We start from the raw sequence: 26,265 nt of genomic DNA on the forward strand, positions 1-26,265 counted from the left end.
CACCAAAAAACCAACAATGTTCTTGCTTACACGTTTTCGTAGTCAAAAAAGTTAATCAAATTTAATGCAAAAAAGTCTAAATCAATCTTAAGCAATTATATATATATATTATGTGTCAAATGTGAATATCAAGCCTCAAAAGTATTAGTTTTTTTTATTATAAAAAACTCATAATTACCCTCAAATTACTCAAATAGAATTTGGCACAAATATTGAAAATCATGCTTAAATGAAACCAGATGGAGTTCGACAAATATTTTCTGACGTTTTCCAATCAAACTAGATGTATATAATGGTGAAGTGAAATAATATTTTTCTGATGACAAATTATCAAAATATCAATCAAATAATTGTGGGAAAGGGCGACATATAACGAGGGAGAATCCTGTGGCGTTAAAATTCTTTTTTGGAAGGGGTGATATTTGAGATTCACTTTTCATATTTAATCATTGATCTATAACTAACTATGTGGTAGAATATGATAGACTGACCAATTACACTACATATTTTCCTACCTTTTGGTGAAGTTTTCAGATTTCCATGGCACAAGCTCTATTCGAATAAGTGCAGTTAAGGAGACCGTTGAGGATCGATTTGTGGAGCAAAATTTTGAGGATAATGCTCTTTATTGGAACATTAAACCCGAAAATATCGCTAGCGATATATGAAGTGCTTCAAAAGATGAAAACAACTTAAAAATAAATATTTTAGTGGAAAAACTCAGATAGTTACGTTCAGAGGTTGTTCCTCCAGCGAAATTAGTTTAAACTGAATACTGAAAAAAGTTCATGGAATCAGTTCATTTATAGCTAAGTCATGAGGAAGTTTATTCAACAAGTAAATGCAGGCTTCTAATTTCAATTGCGAGAATAGGTCTCTTTTTGGATGTAGTTACTTTTTACTTGAAGACAGACAGACAGATTTCTGGAGTCAGGAAAACCCACACTGGATATGTGAAACATCGTCAGCAAGTAAATGTATGAACAGGTATCAACATCCACAGAATATTGGGTGCGTACTTTTTCGGAAAAAACCTTGTGAATTAAATACACGTAGACTTGAAACAGTACCTGCTTTAGCTGCTATGTTTCCCAACCAAGTAGATCCAGATCAGTAGAATACCATTGTTCCAATAGAATAGGTCTCTCCCACATTTTGGTATTAGTTAGAGAATATATCAACGCAATATTGGCACAACAATAAATTGGACAACGTGGTGAAATTGAATGGCCACTAAGCTCACCAGACTTAATGCTATTAGAGTTATTTCGTTGAGCATAGCTGAAAGTCAAGATTTATCGAAATAGGCCGTCTAATATTGAAGATCTACAAAGCAGAATTAGAGGGAAATTGAATACTATACCAGAAAAGACTATTCCCTAGATGGTTCTTAACATCGCTGGTTTTTTTCAACATCTGTACAGTAATTCACATGTCAATAAAAAAATTTGTTTCTTTTTTTCAAAAACCACAGTGGTAGAAGTAAAAAGTATAGTGAGATTTGATTCACGACCTTTTAATGACCTTTTACGCAACATACCATGATATTAGGAATAAAAAAAATATGTGAGGATACTACCAGGGGGATATAGAAAAAAATGTAGTTCATTTGCGGCTAATTCATCGAGCGTAAAATCAGTTCACGTGCTTCGATCTTTTATTAAGGTACTGGTTGAACAGTAGTAACTTTTGTGCAACTCCGTATAATTAATGTGGGGTTTTTTAGTTTGTGTTGTCTAGGGTATTATTTACAAAATAAGCAAAATTTAAGCAATTCATCGTCTTTAAAAAAAATAATGTCTTCCGGAACCTGTACGTCTTTTAACTCACAATATATCTTAAAACATCAATACTTACGTCTTTTAGGCAACTGACTGTCTCGAGCCTCTCGCGATAGGTACCTAGTTACGAGAATAGACGTGAGAGAAAACTAAAAACAATAACTGAATGAAACAATGAAATTCAAATGAAAATTGAAAAAATTAATTTCCTACATTAGTGTATTGTTTTGATAAACTGAACGACTAAAATACAATAATTTTCCCTCGTGAACGTCAATGCACGAAGAAAACATGACTAATTGATAATCGATAAGCGTAGAATATATATACGGCTTAATATTTCCCAAATATACTGCCTGTAGTTGAGTGCATCATAATAAGATTTATAGCACGTTTCAGATTATATAGAGAAAACAGAAAATACTAAATTTTTTGCGCGTCTCTCCTTTTTCTATAAAAAAATATTAATCAATAAGAACATGTCCATCAAAATATATTATTCTAATACATATTCGAAGCGTCCTATAAAAATTTGCAGCATGTTGTACATTATTAGTGTGAGATATTTCTTTAATCAGCATTAAAGATCTGAAAGAATTGTTTGAAGTAATCCAGTCCTGGGAGTATCCTTCGAAGTAATTTTATTTGCAGTTGTAATTTTCTACAGCACAGAAAGGCCCCGGTCACGTGAAAAGCTTTTATGCTTCTTCCTTGACAAGTCTATTGTCCTCTTTGTTAATCCTAATTACCTAATTATACTGAGTCACTAAGTTTCCAATAGTAGTTTCTAATAGTATTCTTATGTTTTTTTTTCTATTTTTTTACCATATGAAGAGTGGCGCTGATACAGGAGTCTTATTATTGTTCCATTCCGCATTCTTTGATACTGCTTAACGTCATGATGAAATTCGTTTCCATGCCTTGGTTTATATTGACACTAGGAAAATTCGATGATGAGACGTATTTGCTCAGGAAGCACCTCGCATTCTGTTTTTAGATTCTCTCCTTCTTTAGATATCCTAAGAATGGATTCATGGTATAGTCCATGTGTATTCCTGCCCAAACATTAACTTTTTTAGGATGTTGTGTATGTTCTTCTGTCACCCAGTGAGGATTCTCTTCAGAAGTGTAAATGTACTGTCGTCAGGAAACAAAACATTTTCTAACTACATAACATTTGCTTACAAAAATACATTCTCCTATCGAAATCATAAATTTTTTTTCTTTAATATTCGAAAAATTGATGTGTGACTTAAGTTGAACAGTGTGGCTGCTTTTCGACCAGAATTATGTGGCTTTCTTTGAAACTCAAGCATAATATTCAGACTCGAGAAACTGGTTTTTTATCTTGTAAATTGTTCATTGGGACATAGACGGTGAATTTGCACAAACGATCTTAAAGCCTCAAATCTCCTCTATCAAAACGATCGAACTAATGCTGTACTACTCCCTCTTTATCTGTGTCTTTCTCTTCACATATTTCTAACACGGCTGCTTTAAACTTTTGTTTCCAATAAAGTCTTAACAATACATGGATTTCATATTTATGGTACTCCATACTATTTATTATAAAAGCGTACTGCGTCGTCAATAAACAAAGAGAGAAAGAGTAAAAGAAAGTCAAATAATTGTATTCTAGAATTAGAAACTGATATTAACGACAATTTTCATATTAAAACTCGTACATACATAAAGGGAAAGTTAACGGTAATTATGTAAAACCATATTATCGAACAATTATTTGAATTATTTGAATTTAAATAATGAGAATGAATTGATATAATTGAAATTATAAATATTAAGGGATCAAATGTTGTTTTCCTCAACTAATATTCATAAGGATAGATATTTTCCGTTATGAAAAACTGTAGATCATTGAGAGTCGAACTTCATTTGATATACTCTATACATCTCACATATCTTTATTAACAGAATTGATTCAAATAATTAATACTCAGTAGTGGTTTACCTCATTTTAATTGCATTTAAATTATCGATATGTATGAACAAATTCTGTCTTACTCTGTGATATTCTCTATCTCTTAGCAACTGAGTGATGGCCACATAAATTTAGTAATGACCACTGTCCCACATTTAGTACCTATAAATTCATTTAACAACTTTAGTTGCTCCTGGTGGCCGCAATTTATCTACCCTTAGGGATTCACTTCTCTCTTAAATTTACTAGTAGTGATGAATTCCAGTCGAGTAGTTACTTCAAAACTATTGGCCGAAGCCATTTTCGAACGTCTGACGTTTTATCGGTCTTAAGAGGCCGATAAACAATTTACCTATATCATACTTTATTGCTTGTTTTAATCTAAGCCAGTTAAAAAAAGATAAAAAATTATTCAGATATTGATAGTTAGCACGGAATAAATTTGTTTGCAACACAGTTGCAATTACATATTACGGCCGTTTCCGTTCAAGAATAGTGTTAGTGTTCAGGAGCACAAAGCAGGTCAATCTCTACATTCAATAATAACTACATATAAATAAAAATTGAATTGAAGAAAGATATGTCGGTTGAAATATTTTCTATGAAACAGATACTACTAGGCTAATGTGTCTCCCACATATTCCAATTTCCCAGTTTCAACAAATAATAATTTGTTTTCGGCATACTAGTAATTCAAAATGTGTGGATTGCTTTCTTCTTCTTTACAATTTCTTAGAGAAATAAGTATAATAATTAAAATTGGGACTATATGAAGTAGTTCAAAGATCTTTTACTTTAATAGCACTGCGGATATAAATTGAAATAGAGTTTAGGAAACAAATAGTTTTGGATAGTTTCCATACAACTTTTATGTGATTTTTTTTTAATTCTTTGATCAATATTTATAGAAAACAAATTATTGAAAATTCAAAAATTTTAGTAGTTTTGGGTAGTTTTAACATTTCAGTAAAGCCGTCATATTGCGTGAAGTCATAGGTATAAAATAAACAAGGAACAAAGTAAATACGACAGTTATTCTCTGGGTTATTCTAAAATAAGCGTTATTATTAAACTTTAAATAATCTGATATTAATATACTAAATAAATATTTTCTGTTAGGACAACGATTGGTTAATATTGAAAACAGTCAACAATCAATACTAGAAAACTCTTACTGTAACTAACTGAGGATAACGTTAGTAAATTAACGCACAAAATTGGGTCCCAAAAGTACGAGGTTTAATCAGGAATTTTTTGGAATCAGGAATTTGCATTGCATTAGAAGTATTACTGGACTATCTAAGTACTTATTTCAACTTATTTCAACGTTGAATCCATTACTGTAAATATCTGTGGAATTATTATTTTGAAACTACTTTCAACTATTCTGTAAAGGCTTTCTCAATGGTCTTACTCATTGAGCATATGAATTCATAGGATAAAAGTACACAGAAATGAAAATTTCTATCGAGTTAACACATATCATAAATAACTGAATGGAAAAAATGTTATTTCTTCTTGAAATAATAGCTTGGAAATGAATTAATTCTATAAATATCTGAATATGAGTGGAAAGTTATACGTTCCATGTTGTCGGAATTTCAAGAAAGTTTCGCAATCCTATATGTGGTAAGGTGTTTCCACAGCTCATGTGCGAGGCTTGTGATTTCCCAGCATTTAAGACTATAGGTTAACATGATTGTATTAAAACAATGCTCAATTTCGGTGCCGCTTGGAACCGAATAGAGAAAAGTTCTGAAATGCTTGGCAATCGTATTGAGAGATCTGTGGTATAAAGCGAGATATTTTGATTTATTTATTTCGCCATTCATTTGACAAAGAATTTAAAGATTTCACAACTAGCCTTTATAGCTCTTCCAATATCAATTGCAGATTATAAAAACTCTTGCCAACAATTTTGTTTGATTTACCATAGGCGTAGAAACCTCATTTTATAAATTTATTATTTTTACTCAATTGTAGTCCTACTTGGAACTTATTATACCTTGTTAACTTGCTACCACTGAATATTAAATTATAAAACGTAAATAGACGAGTAAAATGTACCTGCCTGTAAGGGAGTTTGGTTTAAACAAGGTACTAGATGTGAACTGAGCCCTTTAAGTACCACATTTGTCTATTAGAACTTCGGTAGTCTTTTATCTTATAATAATTATCTTGTCGCTATCGAACGATCCTAGCTCATTCGGTTATTGCCATCCGTTTATTAAATTTTTTGTGTTTAAACCACTTGCTGACAAAACTTGACGCAATGTTTCTAAACTGGTATAATTGTATTCTGGATCATTTACCACTTTTTGCTGTATTGTTTCTAATGTAGCAGTCCTGTTGTCATCATATAAATCATAAATTGTCCCTACGTATAAAATCTTGAGTAGCTCTGTCAACTGATTTTAGTGTTTCACCACATGTTTTTCGGTTCTGTGAATGATCCACAGCAACCCCTTTCGTGACTACGCGACAAGTGAAAATTTAGTTAATTCAGTTAATTCAGCAATTCTTATTATGATTGCATTATCAGATTGCTGAATATTTTCCTTTTTTGAAGAGTCGAATCACTTTGCTTTGCTTGTTTATGTTTATTATTAAATTCATACCTGAGTTTATTCTCACTACACTGTGCAATTTCATTGTGTTCATTCGCCGATGCTCTAAAGAACGCCATATTTCGATTTATTTAAAGAAATTTATGAATTAAATAAATCTCTAGCAGGAATATTAGAAAGAAACTGTGTACATACGCCTTCCGATAGCTTTGGCAGATATAAATGCATTTATCTTTACGATTCGATGTTGTTTAAAAGAACTATATTGAGAAATCTGTACACTATACACCTGCTTCTGCATATTCTATTATCTTGAATCCATTGGTGAAGACACTGAGAAAAGTTGTAAACTTGTACAGCAACTTTCTTGCTTAGACAAAGATCATTGAGTTCAGCAGCGAAAGCATAAATCTCTGTTTCTCAATTTTTCAAATTGTTGAATTATCTGACTAATAATGGGTTGTGTGTAGAAACTGACCTGTTTGAATATGCTTAAGTAAATAAATTATTCATTTGTTGACATGACTGACTCATATTTCAATAACACTACTTTCTCGTCCTTTGTGAGTTACATAATATCGCTTATTTACAAATTATATAGGATGTTCAAATCGTTAAATTTACGGTCCACGTTTACCTATTGAGGGGATAGTAAACATGCTGGTTATAAAAAACTTCTGATAGGATTTATTAATTTTTTATGTTGCTTCAAAAAGAAAGGAAAAAAGATGCGATTATGAAGTGAGAAACTACGATTATTACCTGCTCAAGCGTTCCACTGTGAGTGAACGAAATAAAAGATTATATCTAAGCAAGAATAAAAAAAATATATTGCTTTGTTACTACCCCAAAAGTAAGCCGATAGATAATGAAAAATATGTAAAAAAATATTAATAATTACAGTCACGCTTATTAAACAAATTACTCAACGATAGAAAGTCTACAATCCAAAATGTGGAAAAAATATTAAACCTTTACCATTACTTCCAATTTTTTAGATCGCAAATCTGAGATTTTGGTGCTTTTTTGAAAATTTTTTCAGGTTTAAATCCATAAAACTTTATTATCCAGGACCTACCATTTCCTTGGATTCTTATAAAAAATTATAACTAGCTACAGAAAAGAAGATATTGTTGGTCAAATGTACCAAAGGGACGAAATTTCGAAAAGATAATAATAAATCCCATATAAAGTTTCAACAGAATTTTTTTAGTATTTGAATGGGTAAGAGATAATTCCTATTTTTGAGTGTTCAATGATCTGCCTACACCGTCGATTATACGAAGCATTAAATATATTTAGTAAACTGATTTTTTGAATAATCAGGTTTATATTATAATATTAGTCAATAGAAATTATTAATTAATATAAGGCGTATAGATTAGCAATTATACGCTTAGCCAAGTGGTTTAATTACGATTTCTCGGTGGATCCAATAACATGTTTTGTGACAGTCATGAAGTCTCTCAAAAAGTCAGAAAACGTCTTAAAGTCTCATGAATCGCTACAGAATAGCTGCAAAGTTAGAATTAGCGAAGTAGTTGGATCTTTAATGCATCTTAATACGCTTAAATCGCAAAAAAGTGGTTGGAAACAGTTTTCGGTATTAATTATATAATCGTAACGACCCCCCGAGAACGATAAAAAATAATCGATTATTACTCATAAGTATACGTATTCATTAAAAAACCACTCGAGCTACGCTTTCTTCATTTTTAGCAGATTATTTCTCGTTACTCATAAAATAATCAATTATTTTCGAAAATCTTTTATATTCTCATAAAAATCTGTAGTAGATCAACAAGCTCTGATTTCTATGATTGGTACAGAAGCTCTGGAAATGTAAGAGTAGTCTCAGTTGGGCGAAGCTCATTCCAAGATTTCTCCAATCTAGCTTTTTTGACGTAATCCCAAACTTCTACAGTCTTATGCATAGTATTTTTCGATTCCCACTATATACACAAGCAGAAACATCATTATGAAAATTTATTATGTAATGAATGTGATGAAGATTCATACCTTGTGCTTTTTTTGTACTAATAAATTGTTTTTTGAATAAATTTATATGAATCTTAGTCTTTTTAAGAAAATGATTTTTCTATACACTAAATGTATGTTATATCTCAAATAAAAATGTGTCAGCTCATAGTACCAATAAACAAACAACAAACTTATCAACATTTCAGTTACATTCTAGTTGTGTGGAGTTGAAATTCAGTAGAGCAGTTAAGTTTATTTTATTTCTATGTTTTTCAATAAATTTGCTTTAATGCATTTCAAACAAATAATCAAAATATCTATTTTCCCTAAACATGCTTTCAATGTATTCTGTATTCTGATACATACGGTTCAAAATCCCTAATAGTCATATAACCAACATCAATTGAAAAAGTTTTATTTCAAAATATTAAAATGCCCCGTGTTTCTAGATAAAGACCTCTTCAAATTGAGCATGCGAAAGAGAATTTACTGATAATAAATTTGTATTGTGATCTCAATAAACACTTTTCTTAATAGCTTCATTCGAATAATTCCCAGAGTTTATAGGATAACTTCCTCATTTCCCATCTTGTGTTGTTTTCCATTAGACCAGATTCCCCTAAAGAATAAATTATACCTCCATAATTCCTATTTAGAAAGGCGAGATTCGCGGAAAGTGGTGGGTAAATTTTTTCCGTATTTACGATAACTGAAGTTCGTTAATGCATTATATAATTCAAAATTATAGTAGATATAGCTAATTAATGTATTTTAAGAATTAATTGTTGGGCGAAAATATATCAGATCATAATTTCTCCTAACCGATGCTAATGGTTATCAAAACTTATTAACAAATTTAGCTAAATAAAGAGTTGGTTACAGATATTGTGAGTACACATGTTTTGATATACACGTTAGCAAGCTAGAAGTCAAAACAAGCTCAGAGAGCAGATGGAAAGCCAACAAGATGACGTTGCTATTGCTTTCATTAATTCGTTATTACTACGTGCTAAGTACAAAGTGAAAAACCGCAAAGCTTAGTCATTGTTACTGAAGGATTTAAATTCATATTCCACAGATTACAGCAATTATTTGAGGAGCAATGGAAAAGTCTACCAAAAACGCTAATAAAAAGATAACTGGTACCATGTAAGTATAAAATTGGATATTTTTCTGCGGTCGTCTGTACAAACCAGTACCGGCAAACATTTTCGGTGTACCAGAGCATGTATACAGGATGTTAAACTTTTTTAAATTCCATCCATAATCACTTTCATGTTTTGTGTTACTAATAATTTCATTTGAAAAATTAATTTACTTCAAACTCAATTCCTGTTTTACCTCTTAATCTTTAGATTTTTCTTTTCTCTATACCTACAGTGTCAATAGTTTTCCACATTTGTCAAAACAAATTCAATGTAATACAAATAGTAATAATAATGTGAAAAGTTCTTCAATAACCCTACATCAAACCATCTCATTAAAGAAAATTGTTTGTTTTAAATAAAATATTGCTTTACCAAAATGAGAATATCTGTTTTCTTTTTTTTAAGGAATTTCTTAGTAATTTTTGGAATTCATCCATTCTTGAGAGGTTTTTCCTTATTTAAACACCGAACACCAGAAGAAGAATATCATCAACAATCAATCGGCGAATCTTCCCAAAAGGAAGATAATCGACACTCCTTTATTATGCAATGTATCCCTTGTGGGGAATATATTAACAAAGAAAATATGTTTAATACCAAGGAGATATGAAAAGCCAATATTACCAGAGAACTAGACAATTTAATATTAAATGTACTAGGTGAAATTTAAATCAGAACAGATCCATAAAAAGCTGAGATAGGGCAATAAAGTTGGTAGAAGAAGAATGGCATTAAGGGAAGAAGAAGAAGACAAAGACGAAAAGAGAGTGAGAGAGAGAGAAAGAGAAATGCTGTATTGTCAAAAAGTTGTTACAATTTGTTGACAAAAGTTTATAAAAACAAACATGAAATAAATAATACAAATAAAATAAAAGGAAACCACAATGAGTAACAAAATTATAGGTTTTAGTAATAGGTCATAATGAAACCAGTATGCAGAAGACGCCAGTAATCTAATGAAGCTTCTATAAAACCAAATTAAGAAGTCTAAAAATGGAATAGAATGCTCAAGACTTCTATATTGTTGTAATCATTTGAGCAATTGTGATGTTTTAACCAAGCTACATATACACAGCTTTCATTATAACCATTATCCTTCTATTCCTATTTTTTAAATAAACTTTTATTTCTTTGTATCAACTTTTTTCTTTCTGAATCCATTTAACTTGATAACATTATAGTGAAACCGATTCTGTTTAATTTCTAATCTAAATCTAAAAATATAAATAAAAAAACTTGTAATAACAAGCCTCGACCATCACAAAAGAATGAAAAGTTTTTAGAATTGAAACATACGATGTAGATGAAGCATATAATTTCCTTTGTATCTGGAAATGTTTTCTTTACATGGAAATAGTACAACGTTATTTATGATTACTGTGAATAAAAAAGTGCCTTGGAAGACATTAAAGAAGTTTTTTTTAATTTTTTTAAAAATTGTGATAAATTCGCAATTCGTGTTATGAAGTTACGACAATTTTATTTTTCTACGTCCGTTATAATATTCACGTTTTTTTTTCAATCATTTGCATTCATAAAGAATGTAATTTCTGAAGCGTGATAAAAAGTACGATGCGTTAAAAAATGTGCGGTAACGTGTCATTTTTTAACACAATTATGAAATTGTTTTATCAAAATGATGGGCTGTGAACGCGTTCTTTCACATGTCAATTGATTTTTCCGATAAATTGTCACAATTTTTTTTCTTGATAGAAAGTTCAAACTGCACACCAAAAGATGTTGTTGAATCGGCAACTGCAGCGACTATCAATCTTCTCTATGAGAAAACCAAGAAACAGTATTTAAAGGAATATAATTTATGAAGTGGCGTACTAAAAAAAGCATAAACAGCTTAACAGAAAGAGTGTTACAAGTTTATTTTGAAACTAAATCCAAAATGTGGAAGTCTTCAAAACTTTGATCGACTTATTCAAAACTGAAAGGCACCCTAATGGTAAATAAAGACGTAGACATCAGTAAATACTAGAAACTCAAATAAATCAGTTGGCTATAGACCCAAGAAATCTAAAATATTTGCCCGTGAAGAAATTAATAAGTTTCTGTTGCAAGCTCCAGACGTTCATTAGCTCTTGCATAAGGTATGACAGCAAAAAATTTTGTAACATCTTTCGGGTTGCTTTAATATTAGGAATCGTAGAAGCTCTGCGAAGGAAGGAATTATATCAAATGAAGTGTAACGATATTAGTAAAACCGGAAGTGTTTCAATTATCACACAAAAACTCATGTTCAACGTCGATTTATTGTTATTGGTGAAATATCTGACAATAAATTAAACTTGATAAACATTTATAAAAAATATAAAAACCAACGACCCACAAATGTCAAAACAGATCATTTCTTTTTGCAGTATAGGAATAGAAAATGCAAAATTCAAGTTGAAGGTATCAATACCTTTTCAAAAATTCCCTGGCTGATCACATCATATTTGAATTTACCTAATCTAAAAAACTACACTGGTCATACATTTCGACGATCTTCAGTGTCTCTATTAGTGGATTCCGGTGGTGATATAATTCAACTAAAGAAGCACGGTGGGTGGAAATCCAACATAGTTGCGGAGGGTTACGTAGACGACTCAATAAAAAATAAAACGGAATCCGCAGTGAAAATTTGAACGGGAACAACTAGTTCGACTTCAAGCAACATTGTAAAAGTTCACGATCCTACCACCAATCCAATATGTACTAATACAACTATAGACGATGTTATTTCTTTGAACTCGTTAAATGTTGCCAATTTAAGTACCAATAGTAATGTAACTTCTTCACTTCAAATTAATAAAGCTCACAGTTGTACTTTTAATATTACTATTACAAAATAAGAATTGATAAAAGTTTTGTCGAATTTTTCCTACGGACGTAGAAAAATTTTTGTATGAAACTCGTGATTAGGTCGAACCGTCCTACTTGTGAAAAAAGGAATAATTTTCTCACTTGTTGCATGAATAACTATTAATGAATCCAATTTAGTTATGATAAATCTAAAATAGAATATAATCAATATTTTATTACTTCCAACAACAATTATTCCTAATTAAAGGTTTATTTTATCATTATATTACTAATTTCTGAGAAATTAACCGATTCAATGATTGGAGTAACTTTAAAGAAAAATTACACCTCAATATTCTTGAGAATAACTTGATGAGGTATGTAATATAGGAGAAATGATCAGACAATATGGAAGCAGAATGTTTATAGCAGCATAATCTCAAGGAAGTGACAGTTTGTACTTTAGTGGATCAAGTTTAGAATATCTGATGTTAAACAAAAGTATAAACTCAATTTTTTTAAACAAATCCAAAGAAACTCATCAAATATAAGAATATTTATATGGTGACAATGATTTCGTAGTTGTGTTTGTTGTAATTTGTTCGAATTCAAAGTGAAAATGAATCAGTTAAGGATAAGTGATGATTGGGACATCCTTCAACCTTAAAAGCATATGAACGTATAGAAAAAATAGGTAATATTGTTCGTTTATACAGACAATTTGCAAAACATTTTAGAAATAGATTCTCAAATCAAATGCTTCTCAAAAAGGAAATGCAGAGTTAGATTCAATTGTATCAATAGTACGTTTTAAGGAGAATAACTTCACCGTTTAGAAAAGGGTATTAGTACGTTTGCGAAAAGGAGTTCGCAGAAAGAGTACTGAAAAGTTTTCCTGTCTGTTCTAATAAACCCTAATTCCAAGGGTTGGCACTATAATATTGTTATTTAGTTATATCTAATTAAACAAAATATTTTGATACCATACTAAGACAGTGCATATGAAAGAGATTTCGAAAGAGACCTTCCAGAAACGATGTGTTGCCCACGATATTCTCGTTTACTTTTGAGACGAGATTCACAACAATACACTGAATATTCCTTGCGAGACTTTCAAAAATTCTCGCCTCAAATCTTGCAAGAGAATTTCGCAAAAGTTTAATAGTATTTCAAGTACACGTACAAAAGCCATTACCCAATGTCTACCTTTTTGAACTTTACGAGATATTACCACGTGTGCTCCTCAAAATTTATTTCAAAACTGCCAGCTGGGATAATAATTTCAAAAAACTGAGGCAAGTAATAATTTATCATATTAAATTACTATACTCGCACGCGACATGAGACTAGATTAAATTTTCCAAAGTCTCGTTTTATCTCGTAGACAGCACTACAGATTTGCTTCCAGTTATGGATTTAATATTGCCATATAAGAATTCTCATTAAAAGCATACTTTGGTGAAGATGAATTCAATGTTTCTACTTTTTCAACGGCTTCTCGTATTGTTACGAAACAAGTAGCACATATCAATTTGACGAAAAAGTATAAATATGTTTGCTTGAATCCTATTTCCGTTCTTTTCCTCTATATCATAAATTGCGTAAATAGAAGAGCTAAGAATATCGAACTTTATCTTGTGAAAAAGATAATAATTTGATCATTATATAACAAATCCACCATCGTTCAAAAGCGTCATCAAACATTTGTCAAATATGAAAACGATGAGACCTTATTTCTAGCGTGAGCGAAACTGTTATAATGACCCTAGCCAGTCCGTCCACTAGTAGGCTATGAGGGTTTTAAGCGACGTATAATCAGTTGGTAACACTTGCGGTTATTCCCACGATTCCTCGAAGGGTCTAACCTATTATTAATATATTGTTAACGAATAATAATTATCCCTGGATGTAACTATTTTAGCTGGGAAATTATCAAGTTTATTCGCAAGGTGAAAGCGTTTAATAGTATGCTTCACATCTTTCTCTATAGTTAGTTATACTAGTATGGTGAAAATGGCGGTATATAACCCACTTAATATGTATGCAATTTAGTGAGATTTCCCTCCTATCTTTATACTTAAAACATATTTTGTAAAACAAAAAGTATATATACATATACATACATATATATATATATATATATATATATATATATATATATGCTTCACGCAGACCTTTTAGGGCCCGTAGCATGGAAGTGATTCCCTTCGACTCTTTCCTATCTTTTGCTTTCGTTTTCTAGTATTTCTGAAATCCTCTCTCTCTCTCTTAGGTCTCCCATCACCTCTGCGTATAATCTTTTCCTTGGTCTCCTTTTTTTTCTATGTCCTTGTTCTATGTCCGTAATTTTTTTTGTTTTCTGTTGTTCTAAAATCTGCCATTCTCTATTTGTGACCCAGCCACACTATTATTTTGGATCTTATTATTTTGCTTAGTTCTGCTTCTCCAAATACTTTCATTATTTGTTCTCCTCGGCCATAAATCTCCCTCCTTTTTACCGCCTAGTATCCTTCTAAGTATTTTTCTTCTCCATATATCTAACTTCTCTTCCTCTGCTTTGTTAAGAATCCACGTTTCGCCTCCGTAGCTCACTGTTGATCTTATTATTGTTTTGTATAGATGTATCTTCGCCTTTCTAGAGATTTTCTGGGATCTTATCATCGCATTCAGCGCTCTCAACTGTTTACTTGCTCTGGTCATCCTCGCTTCCAGATTTTCTCGCTCGCCACCGTCGTCCTTGATAACAACTCCAAAATATACATAACTTTGAACTTGTTCTAAGCTTATTGCCGTTTCTTCGTTCAGTTATATAGACATCATTGCTCTTTTCCTTTGTGGTGTTGTCATTATCATGAACTTCGATTTATCTTTGTCGACTCATAGATTCACTGTCTCTGCCTCTCACTTTCTATGAAGGCTCTGCGGGTTTCCTCAAACTCGTTTTCCAATGTTGAAAGATTACTACATCGTCTGCATATGAATTTAACTTCCTCGGAGTGGTAATACCTAATATTTAAATTGAAAATTGCAGCTTGACATACTTCAATATTTTAATTCATTCGTTAAAACTGCAAGATTCAATATTCTTGCAGAAAATGAAATAAATTTCTTCAGATATAGTAAAAAACAGAGCCACAAGGTAATAAATGGACGCCATCCACATCTTGCTTATGCTTATAACTTGATTTGAAGTATACAGGTTTCACAGCATCTTCAAAATAACTTATCAACTTATTTTTTTAACCGTATAAATCTTTGGTTTTTAATAATCTATTGAATTGCAAGTACAAATTTGGAGACTGAATGATTTTAAATTCATTTATGCCACAGTTTTTGTCAATAATAGTGTTTAAATATATTTTATTTTGTAACTTTTCACATTGTGATTAATGATGGTTGCTATTTACTGCATAAGAAATAATGACGAATCCAATGAACATTGTACACTTACGAATCGACTTACGCGGATGGCTTAAATTATTAGTAAAAACCTCTATCCAAGATTTTTGTATGAACTGTATAGAAATAAAAATATTTGCAAGTTTCGTTACTTTCTGAATACACAGTATATCTAACAGTATGATATCAATCCCTTCCACAGACTTACCTAACGGTTTTAAAAGATATTGCATACCTTGTCGAGTGAAAAAATGGTATATTATGTTTGTTTGAAGGTTCTAATCTTGTTGCAATGGCAAACAGGAACAATTTTTTCTGTTAGTTTATACATTTGACATAAATGTATAAACTAACTAAATGGTATTATGTAAGTCATACAATCTTTGGTCCATCGGAGAGGTTACCTATACAAGTTTGTTTGAATAAAATAATTATTAGTTATTGATCGCGCATCGTCCTATTCAGAATCATAGTACTTTGTATTTGAATGTTCGAACTCAAACTTTCGAGATTCAGGTTATTATTAGAGTGTGGACATTTTTTAGATCAAACAGGATATTATATACAGTGACATAAGTGAAACACTATGAAATATGATGGAGCGAAAATTCCCTGGTACTTTGTGCCTCGTCTACTCAGCTTCAGAGGAGTCTCACTGAAACCAGTAGCTCTTACAATACTTTCAAAAAATTCTTATTGCCCTGGTTCAGTAGGTATTTCGCTTGCCTTAGCTCAACGTTTCTGTCCAATCTTGTTTCTGTTTTTCTCATTACTTTTATCGCTACTGGTCTTTCGAAGCCCCTTCCGTTGCTAATTAATCAGCTATTTCAAGCACTCAACTGTGCTCTGGTACATATAATAGGGTGGTTATTCAAGTCTGCCTAAGCATTGTAAAACCAAAGTATGAAACGATACTATTATTATTAATTTCGATAGTTGAAAATAAGCAAAAATATTCCGAAGTCTGCAATCAGCATAGTGGAAATTTTTATATCTTAAGTGAATCAAAACCTAGTTCTAATTTGCATTTCATGGGCTTCTTTGATGTAACAATATCTAACGCGCGTAAATATCATATTAGATATCTGAAGATCTTGATGATGGAATTGTGATTTTTGGTAACATGGAGTTTATTTGATAAAGTCAAGCAAAGACAATTGATATGTTTGATAATAAAGATTTTTCTATGAAAATGGGTCACATTGAGTAATCTAATAAACGTAAATGTGAATGTACTTACATCATTGATAATGTATATTAATTAAGTTTAATTAAGTTTACCTATTATCAAAATATATTTTTAATCAGATCGCACTTTTAATAAAGTTAATCAATACCTAAAATGCGCTGGAAAGCACGAATTAATTTTTTAACAAAACGTGCGTACGTTTAGGAACAAAATATATACCCTCTCTAAGTCGATATTGCATATTGTTGAATTTTGTTATCCGAAAAGAATCCTCAATACCCATTATCGACCGGATTGAACAACTGAACTAAATTTGGAAAATATTTGACAATATACAATTTCAACATTTAGTATATCGGAACGTTTCTGGTAATTCATTCATTCATTTTCAAATGCTCCAATGAAAAATGATGAATCAAGTAAACTAATACTCGAATTGAAAAAACTAGAAATTATATATTATCACAAAATTTATTGTTTCGAATTGCTACACATAGGTCAATAGTGTGGTAATAATGTTTTCCATTCTCTTCTCTTTCTTGTCTTCACCTTCCAATTCTGAAATCTTCTTTTCATTACATCTCCTTGTACCTCCGCATATCATCTCTTGTCAAGCCTTCTTGTTTTTCGTGTTCCTGCCATATTTATATCAATCATTTTCTTCGCTGTTCTGGATTCCGGTATTCTTTCCAAGTGTCCCAGCCATCTCATAATTTTGCTAATTTCTTGTTCAGCTTGTTTGTCCTAGGTTTGTTCTTCTTCTTCATGTTTAACCCTCCTTGTTTCCTTCTAATACCCTCCTAAAGAATCTCCTCTCCCATATATCTAATTTGTTTCCTTCTGAAAGTTTAGCCTGTATATAGTACTGTCGAAGTGATACTGATATAGATGTCGCTTAATTTTTTGGGATATGTTATTGGAGATTAATATATTGCTCCTGCCTGTTCGCTTCCTCGAATTAACCCTGCTTCTATGTTTTCTTCCTCATCACCATTGTCTTTGATAAGTGTTCTAAGGTAGATGTAACTTGCTCGAACTCATCATTTTTTGCGTGTGTAATGTAAGATTTCTTTTTGTTTCATGCATTTTCATGACCTTGGATTTCTTCTCGTTTACTCTAAGGTTCGCAGCTTCTGCCATTTCTGTGAAAGCTCTGCACGTCTTATTCAATTCTTTTTCACTTTTTAATAAGATTACCACATCGTCAGCACAGGCTAACAGCTGTGTTATGGTCAATTCGTAATAAAATTACTTCATTTTATCATTTGATTATATGATCAAATTGAAACTTAAATTGAAATTTAACATGGTTGAAATATGAACTCACCAATCAACTTATCAACCTAAACCTAATGTTAATTAACATTATGGTTATGTATGTCTTTCCAAAGGCATGTCTTCGTTTTCAATGTAATCAAATGTATTAAAGATCCAATTACTTCGATCGTATCTAAATTTTCACCATTCCGAAACAAATCATAACAATTTTGAGACGATTCCTCAGTTTATGAAAAATATCAAAAGGTTAGCATCGCAACACACTTGGTTGAATCCGCCAAAAATCTAAAGTAATTGAACCACGTTGCCAAGTGTATAAACGCTTATGTACGACGGTCAATTCGTAATATAATTACATCATTTATCATAGATTATATGATCAAATTGAAACAGCAGTTCCAAGACTTTTTTTATTTTCATTAGAAATTGAACATGGCAGAAACATGAACTCGCTAATCAACCTACTTAAGCTTCATGTTCTACATTTACATTGAGGTTATGTATATCTTTTCAAAAGAATTTATTCGTTTTCAGTGTAATAAAAAGCATTAAAGATGCAATTTATTCGATCGTTTTTAAACTTGAAGCCATTCCTAAACAATTCATAACAATTTTGAGATGATTCCTCACTTTCTGATAAATATCAAAAGGTTACCATCGCAACACACATCCTCGAATCCGCCAAAAATTTAAAGTGAATAAGCCACGTTTCCAAGCATGTAAACGCTCATGATGAATTAATTATATGATCAAATCGAAACAGAAGTTCCAAGACTTTTTTCATTTTCATTAGAAACAGTGGAGGAAACGTAAACTCGCTAATCAACCTACTTAAACCTCATGTTCTCCATTTACATTGAGGTTATGTTTATCTATTATTCACAATTTTATATATGGCCTTAAAAAGTTTTTCACTTCAAATACACAGGTACTCTAAAACAATGAAACAAACTTCTTATAAAAAAATATTTCAAAAATAAAATGATAACTTAACCACCAACAGAATCTCAAAAGTCAGATTACCTTTTAATTGAAATATTTCTGATTCTGTATAATATATTAGTAATTAACCATGGTACCTAATACTAAGCAACGCGTTGGCCATTTAATTGTAAGCCTCCACCATTTCATTAACGTATTCGCCAATATTTGAAATTCGTTTATATACAGATGTTTTGATGAAATATATAAGCTTGCTTGTTATTGGGAGGAAAAAACCAAAGAATGCACTCGAGAAAACATCAAGCACTTTTGTTATCTTTTATATCTCCATTGACAGGAAAATTAGAATCATGTTGAATGTTCTGATTCAATTAATATTGAGTCTCCTTCAGTGGAAACATTTACAAACACCTATAGTTCAATAGAAATATCATAATTCAGAGACGAAGAATTTGTAAAATGAAATGTTCAGTATTATTTTTTCCAAATAAAATTCAATATGGAATATGAAATAATTTGTTGGATGGAACGATAAAGGAGAAATATTTTTTATCTGCTCCTATCAAGTTATATATTAATTAATCAACTGCTTCGACGTGCAATTAATAATATCTATTGAAAAATTTACTAAAATAAATAAGGAGAGGCTGTTAAATTTATTTACGAACCTATTAAAATTTTGATGAAGGTCTATGTAAAGACGAAACTTCCAAATTACGTAATTTACTAAAATAAACCTTCATTCTAGAAAATATGCACAGAATAAAATCATAATCATCAATTGATATTCTTCAACGTTCATCTAGTTTGAGAGGTCTCTTTTTGTTAAAAAATATAATTGTCTAAAAATTCATCACAGCAATCAAGATAGAATGAATAAAATCATACGATTACCGAAATTCACTACAATACAGTCAGAAACTAAAACATAATACACAATAAGATGTAGAGGACTTAAAAGAATGAATATCAATGGAGTAGATGTTCAAAATGTTCGCAGTTAATCCTAATCTTGAATAAAACTGACTTTTAACCTTATTTAACCTAAAAAAATCTAGTAATGTAAGATCAGGTGATCGCTTTGGTCATTCTATTGATCCTCGTTAATATTGCATTGAGGTCCAGCCGGACATTGCGTTTTATAATATGGTGGCTCCATTTGATCTGATCCTAGGTTACATTTCCTGGAAATTGTGAGTTTCCTGGATCTGGATATAAATTAGCCAGTGTTGATATGCTATAATTTACATTGAAAGTATCCTCAATGAAAAAGGGACCAAAAAGATGGTTTCCAGCAATTCCTGCCCAAACAATAACCTTTTAAGGGAACGGCGTGTGTTATTCTCCCATCCAATGAGGATTTCTCAATAATAAATAACAAAAAGGAATTCTATCATAATCGTCTTTTTATATTGTATTATTTTGAGCATTTCATTTCTTTAATATGTTTACTAACAATATATGCCTAGCATTAAATGAAGTGTATGTAGATTTTCCTCAAATTCAAGCATAAAATCTAATTTGATTTCATCACTCAAGGTATTGTCAGTTGCTTGCTTTATCCACTTTATACCAAACTCGCCAAATAGCTTCTTTATGTTAATAATTAATCCTTGGCATGTAGGCGGTAAAACAACAAATTTTTCTGGAAATAGATGATTACCTTCTTATTATGCTCAGGTTTGATGTTTGTAAAACTAAAATTATAATATACACAAAATAATCACAAATCAGTTTGCAAAGGTGTCTTAAACTAACTGATGTCGCCACAGAAAATTTTCAAAGTATTTTCAATGGATATATACCAGCTAAAAATCTTAGTTTATTATAGTAAATTGGTGTTATCATATAATTTTATTCTATTCTAATATAATTACTGTGATAAATTTGAAAACGTGCATTTTTGAGTGAAAATTAAGAGACCCCATTCGGCTTTCACACACTAAATATCTATTTTGATTATACACGTTCAATTATTCCGTCAGCGGTAAAATATGCCCAAAATTTTTGAAGATATTGATAAAATTAAGACTGTGTATTTTCTGTTATATAGACCAGATATTAAAGAAATGAATCAACAAACAACATAATGGATCTCCCTACCATATTAACAGATCTAAATCAATTTGAAAATGTTATCAATGAAAAATTTACAAATTTTGAAAACAAAATAACTTTAAAACAATTGTCGAACTTTTTCAAAACCTAAAACTGAATGTTTTTATAAAATATATCAATAATTATTATGGAATATGAGCAGAATAGTAAGCATCCTTCTTTTGTTCATAGACAAACACTTCATACCATAAAAATGTGTTTGAATTTTTATAACATACTAACATTGAATCTTCATCATCACCATTAAATGTGTCTTGAATCTGTCACTTGCAGTGAAGTATTTATTATACAAGACATTTTAAAATACAGTAAAACATCAAAAAAAGGAAATAAAGATAAGATAAACTCAACATTTCATGCCGAAACATTCGCTAGATATACAATGGACTGGATATAAAAATAGTGAAAAACTAAAAAGTAGTATTAAATTTATTAGTATTAAATGATTCAATGTACGATGCATTAGCAATGGAATATGCTAAAGGTAATAATAAAGATGGTTCTATTCATCTGAATAAACATTCCCAACAAAGTTGGAGCTTCGAAGTATCTTCTATGTGTTATATTTGTACATAATAATCTTCTACTTAATTTATATTCTCTGCTACTACTGAGTAGATTTCGGAATTCTTAAGCCAAGGAAATTCTCTATTTATAAATAGACTTAATGAGTTGATAAATAAAAGTTTCCAGAAACCAAAAAATTTTGGTTCGAGTAATATGGGTAGGATAATACTCTGACAATAAAATGAATATCTAATATTTGATCCTTCCGAAATGTTTATATACAAACCCACATGTAAATAAGATTAATAATAGATGAGATAGCAGTAAAACTTACCGACGGGTTAGGCATGCACCTTCTGCTCATAGGCTCTGGACTCCTGTAGGTAGGAGAGTACCTACCAGCGAAACAGGCACCAGTAGAAGTAATAGGCCCGTGAAGACCCGTAGGACCTTTCGAGCCCATCATCTTATCGGGCGAATACATCTTAGTTTTAAAAACAATACTCAGCGAAAGTCACAAAGTGTCATCGTTAATTACCACAAATATCACAACTGTTCTTTTTTTTTCTATTGCTAACGCATTTCGAGATATAACAGAATTAGTTTTAAGATATTAGATATTTTGAGCGCGCTGTAGAGGGACTAGTGCACCCTTAAACGATCCAAGGGTTGACTGTTGGCTGCCATTGGAATTTTGTTTCAACTTTTGAGGGGCTGAAAAGAGGCGTCGGAGCGCTTGCGTCAGAAGCACCGAGACGCCCTGCCCCTCTCTAGGAATACTTCGACGGCCGCCGTCGCATTCGCTTGTTACAAATTAGTAGCGTTTTGATGATGTATAGATTTTTGAATTGTTGCCGAAAAAGGGTAGTTTGATGGGGTTTGATAGGTTTATTAACGTATTTGGGAAATTGTTTGTGTTATTATACGTTGGTCTGCTTGTGAAAATAATGATATTTCTTCATACTCTGTAGCATTTTCTTCGTTTCCTTTAGATTATACATATTTGTTTTCTTCCTTAAAAAATCAAATATGAGTGATTGATAAAGAATTTTGTATCCAACAATCAGATCAAAGAAAACAGTAGCAAGAAATATAAGGGACTTCAGGCGTTCTAATTTTTGATCATCAAAAGGTAACTATCATATTATCAGAACATATAAAAAAGATTGGGGTCATATTGAAAAAATTCTTTTTGAGTATAGTGACAACAACACTGAAGAGTTGTTATAATACTGACAAAACTATTCGTGGACTTCATGTAACGTTTCCAACTTAAATATCAAAAATGCAGAAAGCGAGAATTGAAGAAAATTCAAGCAAAATTTTATTGAAGAAATAACGTATAGCAGACTAAAACAAACGATCACTAAATGAAACATGACAATATAATAAAGAAGACATTACATAGACGGCATTCAAAATATTTATACTGAAATAGATACTTAGTGAAAATAGGAAGCTTAACAGGTTTACAGTGGATACAATATAACGCTAATCAAATTTAATAAAAGTGGATTACAAGGCTGTAAATTACAATACAGTAAAGATATTTGGAATCAAAAAAGGAGGTAGATTCTGTAATGTTACATTTGAAATATTGAAACATATGGAATAAAGCAAAGAAATAGTAGATTATAAAAGTAAGCGAAGAAATGTTATAAACTTGATAAAATGGAGGGCATCTTAATAATAGCCTAAGAGCCAGTGGGCGGCAGACCAAACATATTTTAGGAAAGCCTAAAATTTCCTCGGTGAGTCTGTTTTACATACCAGCTATGAGATGGAAACTAGCTAAGCGCAGGGGTTCTAGATAAACTAGGTGCGACAGGTGTGAAAATTTACTAAAAATATATTTAAGGAAAGTTGCCGTTTGGATATACTATTACTATTATAGCTATGTAAAATTGAAACGGCAAACCATTATTGCGGTTCTAGAGTGATGGTAGACATTTTGAAATATTAAATATTTTTTCTAGAAAAATTTTAAACTTATATATGTTATTCTTTGAAATATCAGATGCTTATATTTCTAAAGTGAGACTGATACGTCGTTCCTTCGACCTGGAAGATTCCTTTTCCTGCTCTCTAACAGACATCATTGAAATTTGTTTAAGGTAGATGCCTGAGTACAGTTGTTGTCATTAAAGCCAGTTATATATTAATAATTATGCTCGCTAATATGATGAAATTAAAAAATCCTCCTTTCCATATTTGGATTCGTATTGGAACGTCATCTTCAAGCCTTTCAATCCCATGTGGATTATGACTATCGCTTTTGGCGCTTTAAATCCTTTTTTTGAGGTGGATTACTCCTCGCTTTCTAATTTTTATTTTCTTTTAGTTTGTCGTTTGTTTTGGCTGTTTTTGTTATTATATTCCCTTCTTTTGGATTCCGGCATTTTGCTCTCCAGTTTTTTATATTCAGTGCTATTATGTTCTCCTCTATTTCGTTTCTCCAAGTTTTCTCGGCCTGCCCCTTCTTCTTGGACACAATTGGTTTTCTTCTCATTATGTGTCCGGCCTAGTTGAGCCTTTGTGCTTTTATGTGTCTATTCTATTCTATTCTCCTTCTCCAGTTCTCTCTCTATTTCTTTGGTTTTCTTTGTTCTTCTTTCTTCTTCCTGTGTTATGTTTGGGCCCGTTATAGTTGTCATAATCTTTCTTTCGGTTCTCTTAATTTCTTCTTCTTCTCTTTTATTTATTACTGTTGTTTCCATGTCATATGTGAATACTGGTCTTATTAGGATTTGGTACTTTTTCATTTTGTTTTGTTTGGTTATTTTTTTGTTTTTTAGTAGGTTTTTGCTTATTTCATAGGCTTGATAGCCCTTTTGTATCCTATCCTTTATCCTCTCGGTAGTTTTTTGTCCCAACGATATTCCTAGATTGTTAAAGGTCGATACTGTTTCAAAGTTGTATTTGCTAGTTTTCATTTGGTTTGCTCTGGTTTTCCTCCTATTTTCATATATTTTGCTTTCTCTTCATTTATTTCCAGTCCGTAATTACTTGCTTCTTCTTCTAATTTGTTGATCGATTTTATTAATTCCCTCTGTTCATTTGCTATGATCGTTACATTATCTGCGTATGCTGCTATCTGTATTGCATCTGTTATAATGTTATATAACATTTTGTAGTCCTGCGTTTCCCACAATGCCTTCCAGAATTATATTGAATAGCGTTGGTGACATTGGATCTCCCTGCTTAACGCCCTTATTTGTGTGCGTTTTATCTGATGTTGTACCTTGAAATCTCAGGTATCGGAGCTGGTAATAATGAAAGATTAATGCATCATCATCACATCACTAAAAAAAGCTTGAGTGGAAAAAATTAGAGGAAAAAAGTAACCTTGGTGATCTGACCTTAACAAAAGAATATATACAAAGCTTATTCGACATCTTTCAAAAGTTTACTTGCCAAATGTATGCGAAAAAATCAGTCAACTTGAATGATCGGAGATTTCAGTTTTTTGCTTGTAGCTATAAAGCTACTGATGTTAATGAAAATTTCACGATACCTCCTTGAAACAGCAACTTTTATCAACAGTTTTTGAGAGCTCATTATGTTACAAGCATAAAAATTATTATCAAAAACAACCAACAACTTGAATATGGTTGGATGGAGGAAGAGAACCCCTGCATGTTTAATTGGTTTGAGGGAGATCAACTGCCATATTTAGTCAACAACTTTATTAAGGATTCTCAAGGTAATTACATATTTAAAAAATTGACTTTAAATAAGAGACTCGATTTGCTAACTTTAATTTTACTTCACAGAAGCTGAAGAAGTAGATGATGAAATTCATTATTATGACGATGATGATACTGAAGTATGAACAAAAAATAAAGATATGAGTATTTCATGCTTTGATAATATTTGAAATCAATTTAAAGTTTCCTGAAATGAATTTAAGAAAAATTTGTTTGAATTTTTCAAAATGTCTACCACCACCATTTTTAGTTTTAGTTTTAGTCAAATTTTCACACCTGTGGCATCTGAGTGTAGCTAGGCCCACCGCGACCGCGCTTAGCTAGCTCCCATTTCATGGTTGGTAGTTACAAAAGACTCGCCGAGGAAATTTTAGGCTTTCCTGAAATATGTTTGGTTTGCTGCCCACTGGCTCTTAGACTATGATACTTAGAGACTATTGGTTACTTCCAAAACAACATAGAATCTGTATAAAACAAAATTTTATTTCTATTCCGTGATATTAAAACTTTATACTTAAGGTGAATATTCTAGTATCTAAAATGTAACCATCAGTAATAGTATTGATATTTTTTTATAATAACATTCTTCTTGTTTCGGTGTTTAATTGTTTGTGACTAAATCCGCACTCTCCTGGTATAATTTTTAATTAAAGTGAAGGTACTTAAACACTTTCTTCTAAAACTTGAAATGATGATCTAAAATTGATATTTTGGCACAAATAGTTCCAGTCTTGATACTAGGCATTATTTTTTAGTATTAACTTTACGTAAATACCTTTCTTTTCTACTGAACATTTCACAATAAACAATAATAGCATACAATGGAGCTTTTTCATTTTTATCAAACATGCTGCAGGCTATTAATTCGAATCTTCTCGGTTCGTTATCATTTAATTAAAATTCAGTTTCGAGTAAAT

General features: G+C 31.2%; 1 protein-coding gene across 2 annotated transcripts in view; it reads right to left on the minus strand.

Moving 5' to 3' along the window:
* Positions 1–22,316, minus strand: part of LOC130891145 (inhibitory POU protein) — a 107,974-nt gene extending 85,658 nt beyond the window's left edge. For both annotated transcript variants that reach the window (XM_057795728.1, XM_057795727.1), the window contains exon 1: positions 21,976–22,316. In XM_057795728.1, the coding sequence (XP_057651711.1) occupies positions 21,976–22,125 (150 nt within the window). In that variant the 5' untranslated portion in view covers positions 22,126–22,316. The remainder of the gene's footprint in view (positions 1–21,975) is intronic.
* Positions 22,317–26,265: the final 3,949 nt, after the last annotated feature.

This window comes from Diorhabda carinulata, chromosome 3, assembly GCF_026250575.1.
Source record: "Diorhabda carinulata isolate Delta chromosome 3, icDioCari1.1, whole genome shotgun sequence".
Lineage (NCBI taxonomy): Eukaryota > Metazoa > Arthropoda > Insecta > Coleoptera > Chrysomelidae > Diorhabda > Diorhabda carinulata.